The sequence below is a fragment of the Solanum pennellii genome, chromosome 1 (assembly GCF_001406875.1).
Source record: "Solanum pennellii chromosome 1, SPENNV200".
Classification (NCBI taxonomy): Eukaryota; Viridiplantae; Streptophyta; class Magnoliopsida; order Solanales; family Solanaceae; genus Solanum; species Solanum pennellii.
In genome coordinates this window covers 100,485,953-100,498,940 of record NC_028637.1, presented here as the reverse complement: position 1 = coordinate 100,498,940, position 12,988 = coordinate 100,485,953, and the positions used below count along the sequence as shown (strand labels likewise).

The following is a 12,988-nucleotide window of genomic DNA, read 5'->3' as shown; positions in this document are numbered from 1 at the left end:
TTTTTTTTTAAATGTAAATCGCTGCCTAGGCAGCGATTTACATAAAAAAAAAAATTTTTTTTTTGGTAAATCGCTGCCTAGGCAGCGATTTACATTAAAAAAATTTATTTTTTTTTAAAATGTAAATCGCTGCCTAGGCAGCGATTTACATAAAAAAAAAATTTTTTTTTTTGTAAATCGCTGCCTAGGCAGCGATTTATGTTTTTTTAAAAAAAAAAATTTTTTTTTATAAATCGCTGCCCTGGCAGCGATTTGTAAGAAGAAAAAAACTTTTTGGCAAAATCGCTGCTGGGGCAGCGATTTTACTTTTTCAGTTGAAGTAAATCGCTGCCGGCGGAGCGATTTTACCGTTTTGGTTTATATAAAATTTTATATACCCTTTTGGAATTTTTGTTAATATTTTCTACCGTTTGAGTTTCGGACTCTCGCCTCATATCAACCATCAACATAGTTTTCGAATGAAATAAATTTTTTAAGAAAAATCAAATCTGGATGGAAAATGGACTAATTAAAACCAAGTCAGATTAATTAGTATACCAAATAAAATATCTATAACACGAAACGTAAAAGAATTTATTGAATGAAACAAATGCATAATTACAACTAATATGTATAATAGTGGAATTCAACATTATCTTTAGTCATGATGATTAAGAGGAAAATAATATTTTAAAAAAAATTTATGGAAGTTTTGAGAAAAAATTTGTAACTGCAATAATCAGATTGGACTTTAGAATGATGATCATAGCACAGAATTAGGACTTTAGAATGATAGATCAAATTATTTAGTATTGAAATTAGTTATTATTACTAAATGTTAAGTTATATTAAAAATTAGGTTGACTTTAAACATAAAAATAATAAATAATATTTAATTTATGTTCTAATTTACATCAATTATCTTAAATGAAAGAATATAATTAAATAGATTTCTCTTACATTCACATTTTCGTGTCATTTATTTTTAAAATTTTAATTTTTATTTGATATAAATATATTATCACACTATCCTTACAAATAAAATAAAAATATATTTTAAAAATAGAAATAAATATTTCGCCTTAAATTTAAATTTTGTATTGACCTTACCGGACTAAATATAGCAAGAAATACCAAACAACAAAAGGTAACGTGTCATGTTCTTGTAACATTGGAGATCGCTCGCTCATTATATATTTGACCTTTTGGTTACTCATCTCATTATTATTTGTTTGTTTACATCTACTACTTGTTTCTCTCTCTTTGCTCCTTCAAATCACTCTTTAACTCTATTTCTCATCCACTACTTTTTCTTTTTATCTTCACGTAATTCTTACTACTATAATTGTTACCTTTATACTTTCATCTCTCTTTTTCTTTCTCTACCTTAATTCTACTTCTTTCATGGCTAACTTTAGCTTCATCCTTGGCATAATTGGTAAGTTTCATATATATATAATTAAATCTTCAAATACACAATTTAAAAAGTTTAAATTGATCAGTTAATGAGAAATATATTCTAGTTTGTTATTAATATGAAAATCATTGTTTTTTTATGATTATGTTTCTGCAGGGAATGTCATCTCCATACTTATGTTCGCTGCTCCAATGTAAGTCTAATTAATTTATTACGTTTTCTCTAGTCGTATGCTAAAGCAGGGCTTAATTAGTTTGCCAACAATATTTATAGTTGTGTACTAATTTAATTATCATTTATTTTCTTGGTTATATATTTAGTTAACTACTAATCATAAGGTGCATGCATTTTTAAATTATTTTTCTGACTTTCAAAACAATGATTAATTTGCGCCCTTGCTGTAACCAGCGGAAGTTTATGATATTATATTTGATAAATTTTTAAATACAAACATATAAGAAAGTCTAAGTCAAAATTAATAGTTTCGTCCAATTTCTAAATTATATTGTAAATTTATCTATGATAACAAGGCAATTGTCTTAATTATATCAGATTTATCTAACGAGTAGATAATATAGCTCTAACTAAATTGAATTATGATAGTCGATGACTTTTAATACTTTCAACATTTCATCCTTTTGTAGTTGTAACATTTGGTAAATGTATTTTTTCATATATATTTTTTCCTCAATAATTATAGAAAAACATTCAAAAGGATAATGAAGAAGAAATCAACAGAGGATTTTAAAGGGATACCATATATTACAACACTATTGAGCACATGTTTGTGGACATTTTATGGGTTACTCAAACCTGGAGGTTTACTAGTGGTCACAGTCAATGGTACTGGGGCCATATTGCACATCATATATGTCACTCTCTTTCTCATTTATGCTCCCAAACCTCTCAAGGTAAGAATAAAATAAAACTGAAGTTAATAATTTTTTTTTGTTTTGAAGTAAATAAACTTTAACTAATATTTTTTTCAGATTCAATCAATGAAATTGGTGGGTATAATAGATATAGCATTTCTTGGGGCTGTAATAGCGATCACTTTAGTAGCTGTGCACGGAACCACTCGACTCACATTAGTCGGATTTTTATGCGCTGCTTTGAATATTGGCATGTATGCAGCTCCTCTAGCAGCTACGGTAATTCATTTTTCTGCGTAAAAATTATTTTTATCATCGAGTTATTTGATAACTTGAAAATATAAAAGGTTACGTGCTATATAATAGGTTAAAGTACACAAACAATACCAATAAGTTATTTTTACATATTTTTTTATTCCAAAGAATCGAAATTGAAATTGTTAATTGAACATGTACAGAGGACAGTGATAAAGATGAAGAGTGTGGAGTACATGCCATTTTTCCTTTCCTTTTTCCAGTTCCTTAATGGAGGGGTATGGACTGCTTATGCAGTTCTTGTCCAAGATTATTTTATTGGAGTAAGTTTTCCTTTTTCTAATTTTTTTCTTTCTATTTCTGAATTTTCACTTATTTTTTTAAATACTATTCTCTCTGTTTAAAAAATAATAATTTTATTTTCTTTTTAGTTTGTTTAATAACTGACTCCTTTTTTTTTTTAAACTCTTTAACTTTATTTTTTCAGGTGACATATTTAACACAACAAAAATTACATAATATTTTGATATATTTAACATAACTTTAATTTAAAACCATAAAATTAAAAAAACTTTTCTTTTTTAAACGGAGTATGTACCATTTTTGATGAATCGCGAACCACATAAAATGGGAATGAACTAACGTAAGTAAAATAAGTGCTACACATTAATAAGAGAGTACACCTAAACATTTCAGGAAAATATTATTTTTAGGGTAAAATTGTTTATATATAATTATAGAAAGTTGATAATTACTATTTCAAGATATATTAAAAAAATTTGTTTATATTGAAATAAAAAAAGAAAAAGTAGATTAGTAGAAAATGCAAAATAATTGTGAATTTAGTAGCTCCACTGATTCGGAGTTAGGACACATGTGCAATGCTCTTTCGAGTTCCAATTTTACATCCACCTCCTTTATAACTCCACTAATTGGTTAGGCCCATTCTTTCCCGATAATGTTTCTTTCTTTTATTTGAAATTGTTTGTCTAAATTTAATTTGATATAACGTTTATTAAAAAAAGATTTTTAAATCTTATATTTTAAATTAGAAATATGTAGGATATTTCAAAAAGTACTTGAGTTTTATAATTTTAAATATATCAGGCAGAAGTTGAAATAAAAGAACTATCAAGAAAAGGAGAAAGATGTACGTATTTCTGAAACGAACTAAAAAAGAACTTCACGGATAGAGTAGTATTTATTGACTTGATAAATACATGTGTTTTGTTCAGGTGCCAAATGGGATAGGCTTCATATTGGGCGCGGCCCAATTAATCCTGTACTTTATGTACTACAAGTCAAGCCCAACAAAATCCACAGAAGAAAAAGGCTCGGCCCATCTAATGAAAAGACAAATTCAAATGAAAGATGTTAATGGAGCCCATGAAAATGAGAACAGTAGAAATCTTCACAAATGGAAAAGCCTGCCCAAGCCATCATTAGTTCGTCAATATAGTGAAAAACTAGTAAAGACTCTCTCAAATACCCCATCTTCTTTGGGCTCATACAATGTAAATGATATTGAAAAAGGCCTCAAAGAAGCCCACTAAATTTCTAATTTTATTCACGAAATTGGCCCAACTTTTTTTTTCTTATTGGGCCGAAGCTCTAAATCTGAGCTCGATATTTTACTTCTTTTCTTTTGGTGTGTTTTTTAAAGAAGATTAATATAAATAATAAAGTTTAATGTCTAGTTCCATGACGATAATTTATAACTTTTTTGGAAATAAGAGAAGTCTTATATCAGTGTGTACAGTTGGTAAAATTGTTACTTTTTGACTAATTTTATTTTCTCATATGAAACAGCAAAGACAACGCGTAGTGCTTAATTTTCTAATAATGTTAGAATTGAATACTAATTACGTAAAATACAAGAGTTTGTGACCAGGAAGGAGTCAGAGAAGTTCAAAAGGGTTTAATGTATATATATTAGTTGTCCATTTCCATCAAGTGGATAGTTGATTAGCATTAAGAAACATTTTCCCAACTAATTAACAATTAACAATTATTGTAATTAGAGTGTTTATATCTATTAAAATAAACTAAATTCTAGTTAAAAAGATCTGTGTTGATCCCATAAATCTTCACAAGGAAGGTCAAACATACCTCCTCCGCTTCATATTACTTGTTCATTTTTTCTTTTATATATTTAAAAGAAAATCATAAATATGAAAATATATTTAATAATTTATTCTTTAACTTTTTAAAAATATATTTTGTTTATGTACCTTATTCATCAATACGAAGAATAACAATAGAGAAATTTTCTTAGAATTTTACAATTATTTTTATTTTCAGGAGAATTACTTTATACAAGGATAAAATAAAAATAAATAAATTGATTCTATATTACTTTTCTAAGTTAACAAGTAATTTGAACATACATTTTAATAACGCGAATATGAGTATATTTTGCGTTGAAATCATAATAAGTGTAGTGCGCACCCCGTACTAATTTAAACAACTTTAATATGTGAACATTGAAAGAACTTAAAAAAATTGCAATTAGAATGAGGAAAAGCATAGACTAGAAAGTTGTACAAACATTGTAATATAAAATAAGTCACATGAATAACGTCTATAAAAAAAAGTAATAAGAAAAACATTTAAGCGCTAGTAAGGTATGAACTTTGAAAGAATTAAAAATAATATATGTTACTATCCAATAATAAACAATTATACATGCCAAACACACTCAAGAAAATGTCAACTTCTGAAATTAATTTTTTATTTTAAGATATTAATTATGGGAAACAAGTTTCTGTCAATAGTTTGTAAACTGTCTATAGCATGGTTTATACAACTTTTTGCAATGCAACAAAAAAACTTTTACCAATAATATTTCATAAAATTGCACGAATTCCTTTAAAATGATTGTTTTTTCGTTTTTTGCCTTAGTACCTGAGTTTATGCCAAGTAAAATATAAGTTCATTAAAAATTAAAGTTAAATAAATTAAAAGTATTATAATTTGAAAATATATTTATCTTTGTTACACTTTTAATTACGTTAAACATAAAAGGGCGCAAATGACAATGACCAAAATAATTTTATACTAAGTGCAACTTTGTGATTTAGCTAATCATCTCTTATTCTGATTTCTGTGTGATACATAATTCCATATATAAGAAAACATAGTCAATGATAAATCAATTCTAATTAAAGGGCAAATCCTTTTCCTTTAAGCTAATCAACTGTAGAGGTGGCAGCATTTCAAAAAAGGACTTAAAGTACAGTACAATACGAACTTTGACATGTACAACAGAACATTGCAACACGAAGAATGGTATTCAAAAATCATTAAAGATCGCATCTATCTCATGGCCAAAGTAAAATACAATGATGTTGTCGATGATAGTATTGTATTCACTTTGACTTGTTTAATATTTTAAAAAATATTTTTTTATTTTTTACTTATTGATTTTAACGTATGCAAAGAGATTAAAAAAACATTTTCTTTTAAGTTTGACCTTTAGCATTAGTTTTTTATTTCCCAAATTATTCCCAAGCCTAATAGTATTAAACGTCTATTAATAGAGTGAATGAACATGAAGAGTACTTCATAATTTGTATAATTTCGGGAAAAGGGTCTGATATACCCATTTACTTTGTCATTTGGAGCTGATATACCCTCGTTATAAAAGTGGCTCATATATGCCCTTACCGTTATACAAACGGCTCACATATACCCCTGCCGTTACAAAATGGCTCACATATACCCTTCATTTAACGAAAGTTAAAAAACTACTTTTAAATTTATATTTATTACTTCTAATTTTTTTAAAAAAATTATTTAGTGGTATATATGATTCTTCTATCAAAGTTCAAGGTATATTTTAATTTTTTTCATACATAAATTATTTTTTGACTTCTTTTATTATAATTATTTGAGTTTCTTATTCTTATTTTGTTTTTTCCTTTCATTCCTTAGTTTAAAGAAAAAAATAATTTTTTTTTGTGTGTATTGTATTTTAATTTCGTATTCGAAGAAAAAATTTGGTCATCTACAATAAGTTTTACAAGAATATTAGTGAAACATAAATAAATTTGATTATCAAAATAATAATTATAAATTAGTCATTGAAACAAAAAAAAGTCAAAAAAATATGTTTGACGAGGATTAAATTTACTCATATGGGATTATATTTTTTAGAAAAAAATAATAAAAATTTAGATTAAAATTATTTTTTTTTCATTTCCGTTAGAGGAAAAGGGTATATGTGAGCCATTTGTTTACAAGTAGGGGTATATATGAGCCACTTTCATAACAAGGGATATATCAGCTCTAAATGACAAAGTTGATGGGTATATCAGACCCTTTTCCCTTTAGTTAATTAACCTTTTTTGCTTTTACAAAGTTTCAGTTTCAAATCTCAAACAAAGGCAAGGTAATTTTTTTCTCTAATAGACGGATTTCTCCAATATCTCTGCTCATTACTATATTAAAAATGACTTTTAATGGTTAAATATAAATTTTTAGCGACAATAACACTCTCGTAAATGTTCACAAAGTCTATAATTAATAATATTGGATACGATTACAATTAACTAATGTCAAGAATGTTTTAACACTCTTTATTAATATGTACATTTATTACCACTAAATACTGTTTTTATTGTAGCGACTATGAAAGATAACAAGTATATACTCTCTCTGTCAACTTAATTTGATTACATTAATTCGATATTTTAAACAAGAAAAGAATTAGATATTCGAAGACTATATGTAAAGTAACGAACAATTTTTTGCAAATTCATTATAAAATATTAGTCAAAGTTTTATAGTTTGACACTAAAGAATACTCTGACCATTAAAGGTGGAACTTTATTTTTTGTTGTAAAGCATGTATAATGATATACAACTTATATATAAAACAAACAACCTTTCTCATTGTTATTAAATAATTAGAAAATCCCTTAATTCTATTGATTAAACAACCAAGAAAATATATCGACTCCCCATTAGTGCATAATCTAAGTCATTAGCCTGTTTATATAAAGCCAGAAAAGAAAATATAAGCTTCTCATATACAATAATTCTCATTCTCTCTCTCTCTCTCTCTCTCACACACATATTTCTCCTGCTAATCCTCAAGTGTCAAGATGGAAACTCTTCCTTTCATCATTGGAATCATAGGTTATATATAATATTTCATCTCAAGTATATGATATATCACTGATTTGATATATACTTTTTAATGCTGAAAAAGGATTCTTTTTCTCCAATTTCAGGCAACATCATTTCAGTTCTCATGTTTCTTGCACCAGTGTAAGTAATTAATTAATTAGGGATCGTTTGATTGGAAACAAGTTATTTCAGGATTTATTATTGTGAATATAGCTATCTTGGTATAACTTATCCCATCACAACGATATAAATAGCGTGATAAGTTATCTCTAACTTGACAATCAAACAAGACTTCAAAATTTTATCCATGAATTATTTTTTCTATCTCGAGACGATTCATTTTTATCCTTCACACTAAATGAATTTTAGGTACATGTTAAGATAAAAACAAAAGTTGTAATATTAGTTATAAAATTGTTAAATTTTTATTTTTAATTTGCAGAGGGACATTCAGAAGAATAGTCCAGAATAAATCAACAGAGGATTTTGATAGCCTTCCATACATTTGTACATTGCTTAATTCATCTTTATGGACTTATTATGGAATTATTAAGCCAGGAAGCTACCTTGTATCTACTGTCAATGGCTTTGGAGTCATTGCTGAGACTATCTACATTGCTTTGTTCCTCAAATTTGCTGATCAAAATATGAGAGTGAGTAATAATGTAATTAATCACATAGTATAGTGCACTTGAGAAACTGAAGTATTGCATCATGGGTGCATAGTCAGAAGTGGATCTCTATGGGTTCGAAATTTTTAGCCTTTCTTGAGTTAAGGCATTCTAAATTTGTAAATATAAATCATTACTTTTGAGTCCATTTTGGAAGAATTGACATGTTTTTTTTTTTGGTACAAAAACAAATGTGACTATTTGATTTGTTTTGGAAGAGCTTATTTTGTTAGCTAGGTTAAGGTTAATGATTTACTATTTTTGAGGCTTTTATGAAAGTTGAATCATGTACTTCATTTATTAAAGTCGACACTACACATGCAAATGCGATTGCTGGTATAATTATATTCTCCAAAGTTTAAATCAAGAACAAATATTTTTCATTTTGTATTTGATATAGTTTTCTTTTTAGTCGGTTTAAATAAGTGTTTAACGATTTTTTATTTAAACATTCGATATGACACGGTTAAGATTAGTAGATTAATAAACATTTTATTATCTTTGATTTTCTTTTAAATTGGCTAAACATATTGAAATGAGAAAAGGACTATAGAGCAGTTTGTTTTCAAATTGTGGGGTAATGAGGCACCTGAGGTCTGTCAATGTGTACATCTTTTGTCGTGTTCATTTTTGTCCACACAAAATATGACCCACCCAGCATACTTATTAATTATTATAGAGTAAAATTAAGCACGAGGGGAAATGTTCCCAATAATATCTTCAACTATCTTTTAAATTATTTTTTGTCGTGAAAAAATTCACTAAAAAGTCGAAAATTCATAATTATAATTACTCAAAAACTAATTTTTTGCTGTCTTTTTTTTAAACAGAAAAATACAGGCATCCTAGCTGGGATTCTGAATGTGGTGATTTTAGCAACAATTCTATTATTGGCACAGTTCATTTTATATGGAGAGATGAGAATTAACGTTATTGGTTTCCTGGCCACATGTTTAAACATCATCATGTATAGTTCCCCTCTTGGTGTTATGGTAATTTCCAATCTTTAATTAATTCCACAAAATAATTCTCCTAATTTTGTCAAACACCATATGGTCTAAACGAAATATATGCATAAAATAATGAATCGAAATTTTAAATGTTAAGTGCTGAATGTATATCCTATTATCCTTATACTTGATTCTTGCACATATATATATATGAAACATATGATAATCTCTAGCAATTTTTTGATGTTCTTTCATAATTGTTTAATTAGTTATTCAAATACCACCAAGTAGTGTGGTGAGATGGATCAACTTTGCGCTCTGGAAATGGAAAAATTCTAAATAATAAGTGGCGTGCTAAATCTCTAGACGATCTAAATTTGGAATAATGAATTTATAAAGCATAAAAATGAAATTAAAAAAAAAAAAGCTAATTCAGTTTGATATGGGCTACCTTTTAAAATTAAGTCACTCTTTAAATTTTTGTTATTCTTTTTTTTAATTTTTGCAGAAAACAGTGGTGAGAAGTAAGAGTGTTGAGTATATGCCATTTCTTCTCTCATTTTTCTTTTTCTTAAATGGTGGCGTTTGGACATTGTACGCCGTGCTTGTGAGAGATTGGTTTCTTGGAGTAAGTTCTATTCCTCATCAAAATATATTTTTATTTTTTTTATGACATATTTTGCAAAGTCATTGTCTCGTTTATCCACAACAAGCAATTAACATAATTCTATTAATAACATTCGAGCAGATTGATTTTTAACTTAAAAATAAATATTCATACGTATTTTGTAATTTTACTCAAACACTTTAAAGTTATTTAAAAAATTATTTTAACATAAAGTATTTGAAGTAAATCAATTCAAAGGAACAAAAAAGAAGTTTTTAAATTCAAAAGGATCACGCATATAGCGGCAAGTGGCTTGAGAGAAGTTTTTGTAATCAAATTATAATTTAATTACCTGTAACAATATATTAATGATGCCCACTTCTAATTAAGAAACGAAGACTTCTCTTTTTAGCTACCTACAAGTTTGATTCATTATAATATGGTCTAGTATTTATAAATTAAAAGTACTTAAAGTCTTCTAGTTACTTATATCGTAAAAAAATAAAAATATATAACAAGTGCACATACATATGCACGATAAATTTCTTTACACAATTTTTATTTTTAAGATCCCTATTATTTTTTCTCCATCTTAATTAATTTATGTGACTTTGTTGAGAAAGAACAGCTTTTGAAGTTGGTAATTTCAAATTAAGTGACAAATATTTGTATGACTATAAATCATTTCACGAAGAGTATAGTTGACATTTTCAAATTAAATTAGAACTAAATATAGAAGATTATGTCACATAATTGAAACGGAGGGAGTTGTTACTAGTTCTTTTTATCATGAAGAAACGTTAAATCAATTAACTAATCGCCTTAAACACAAATATTTAGCAATTTTTTTAATAGAAGTATATATATATATGATCAATAGCCTAATTAAGTTGAATTACAAGTAATTATTAAGTGTATATAATATAATGTGATTTGACAAAAGGTACCAAATGGAATGGGATGGTTTCTTGGAGCAGTGCAGCTGGTTATATATGCAATTTACCGCAACCCAAATCCATCTGTTCAAGATTTAGAACAAGGAGATCAAACGGAACACTTGCTGCCATCTTCTTCCACCCCAACACTATACTAAACATATACACCCAACGCAATAATTTTACTATTTTTTGGTTATTTCATTTTAATCTGCTGCGAGTATTAGTGTGGTAGTCTATGTTGTTGAGATTCGTTTTAAAAAAAATCTGTTTGAATCCTCTTAAAAGAGTGTATTTGAAGGATTTAACACAAATATGACAATATTTTTAAAAAGTTCAAACAATTTAATCGTGATTACTAGGTAGAGGTCGATTTTTTTTGGATACCATATGCTTATCTTCTTTGAATGTAACATTTACCATTTCATTTGATCTATGGAAATACTCTTGTTCATCTTTCTTTCAAGTTTGAATTCAAAATCTCTAGTTTTGTGTTTAAGTTCACTCGCTCAAGTCTTATTTTTACTTTTATATTTTTATTTACTTTAAATGGTGACACCACTTGTAAAAAAACTCCAGTGGAATCAAACAAAAAAAACTTACATTTGTGCATTTTACAAAATGAAAAATAACCATACATATTTTCTCAATCAAATATTGTTCGCGCAAAAAAGATATTTATATTTTTTTGGTGATCCAATAATTTAAAATTTTATTTCCAGGACAACTATGATATAATGGTCGTCCATAAAGTAATTGCTTTTTACGGTTCTATTTCTTAAAGATGTGACAGATAAAAAATTTTTATTTGTTTCAATTTGTTTTCAGTATAATCAAGGATTAAATTAATTAATTCAATGAAATTTGAATATATATATACATATATATACGTATATTATGATTGTTAATTTTTTAAAAAGTAATATAAATTATGATGAAATAAAAAACAATAATTAACTGTTCGTACAATATTAAAGTCAAACAAATTAAAAGAGAAGGTGGAGTTGTCGGAAAGAAAAATGGGGAGGGATCAAAAGATCCATAAAGAAAATTGAAGAGAAGAAATTGTGAATACCACATTTCAGTTTTTAGAGTTGACAACATTTTAATAAAGAGTTATCATTAAACCAAAAATGATCTTTTAACGACGATTAGTTAATAATTATAATTTAATTGTTATAAAATATATATTTTTAAAGTCCATTATCAGTGTTAATTACATTTTAGCTAGCACTATTCTTAATAAATGTCATTAGTGCCTATAACAACATCGTAAAAAAATGAGCTTTCGCGACAATTAATTAACAATAATCACTAAATATGTATTGTTAGCGGTAATTAACACTCTTTGTATATGTTCTTAAAGGCTTTAGCGATATTGTATCTAATGATACTTAACTAATGCCGATAAAAACTTTATCATTCTTTATTAATGCGTATTTTTTTTGCCGCTAAAATTTGTTCTTGTTATAGTGCATTAAACAATGAGTATTAAAACATACCAATAAAGATTTTAACATTCTTTATTAAATGTTAATATATATATTTTTTGAAGCTAAAAACTTTTTTATCAGAAATAAAAAAGACTAACCATAGATACAGTACAACAGCAGCTTAAAACATGTACAATTCAACATTGCAACCAAAAGAATGCCATTTCTAGAAATTATTAAGGACCGTACATACATATATCATGGCCCAAATAAAACCATATAGTTCAAGATAGTACTTTTATACATTATAAATCATATTTAATCAACTCATTTTTTTTATAAGAAATAACTCGTCCACACATATTGAAGAAAAATGAGTCTATGGACTCACCATTGTTGTTGTTGAATCTGGACAGATTCAATGTTGAGATGAAGAGAAAGGAAGAAGAGAAGAAGAAGGAAATTGTATTCAACTTGTAAAATTGTTCTATCTTTTCACTATTACAATTGCTCTACATATATATAGAGTATGCTATATTAACAACATCAACTAACTACCATCTAACTACTCTAACTAACAATTGGAATCACACTGTACACATTGTAACTAACTAACAAACTCTAACAAACTCATACAACTTGCAGCTAACAAACTTGTGCTGCAGCTAACACTAACAAACACTAATAAGGCTGTAGCTAACACTAACAAAAAACATGCTTTACATTTTGAATTCTAACA

The 12,988-nt window shown here is 26.9% G+C and overlaps 2 protein-coding genes across 2 annotated transcripts; both read left to right on the top strand.

Annotated features, from left to right (window-relative positions):
- The first annotated feature begins 1,208 nt into the window (after window positions 1–1,208).
- Window positions 1,209–4,241, top strand: LOC107014832 (bidirectional sugar transporter SWEET16-like). The gene is made up of 6 exons (XM_015214935.2): window positions 1,209–1,417; window positions 1,553–1,589; window positions 2,097–2,307; window positions 2,386–2,547; window positions 2,727–2,846; window positions 3,759–4,241. The coding sequence occupies exons 1-6, from the start codon at window positions 1,384–1,386 to the stop codon at window positions 4,074–4,076; spliced, it is 882 nt and encodes a 293-aa protein (XP_015070421.1). The 5' UTR covers window positions 1,209–1,383; the 3' UTR covers window positions 4,077–4,241.
- Window positions 4,242–7,544: 3,303 nt separating this feature from the next.
- On the top strand, window positions 7,545–11,200 carry LOC107030342 (bidirectional sugar transporter SWEET16-like). The gene is made up of 6 exons (XM_015231651.2): window positions 7,545–7,662; window positions 7,758–7,794; window positions 8,096–8,306; window positions 9,155–9,316; window positions 9,783–9,902; window positions 10,825–11,200. Exons 1-6 carry the CDS (start codon window positions 7,629–7,631, stop codon window positions 10,972–10,974), a joined length of 714 nt encoding a protein of 237 aa, XP_015087137.1. The 5' UTR covers window positions 7,545–7,628; the 3' UTR covers window positions 10,975–11,200.
- Window positions 11,201–12,988: the final 1,788 nt, after the last annotated feature.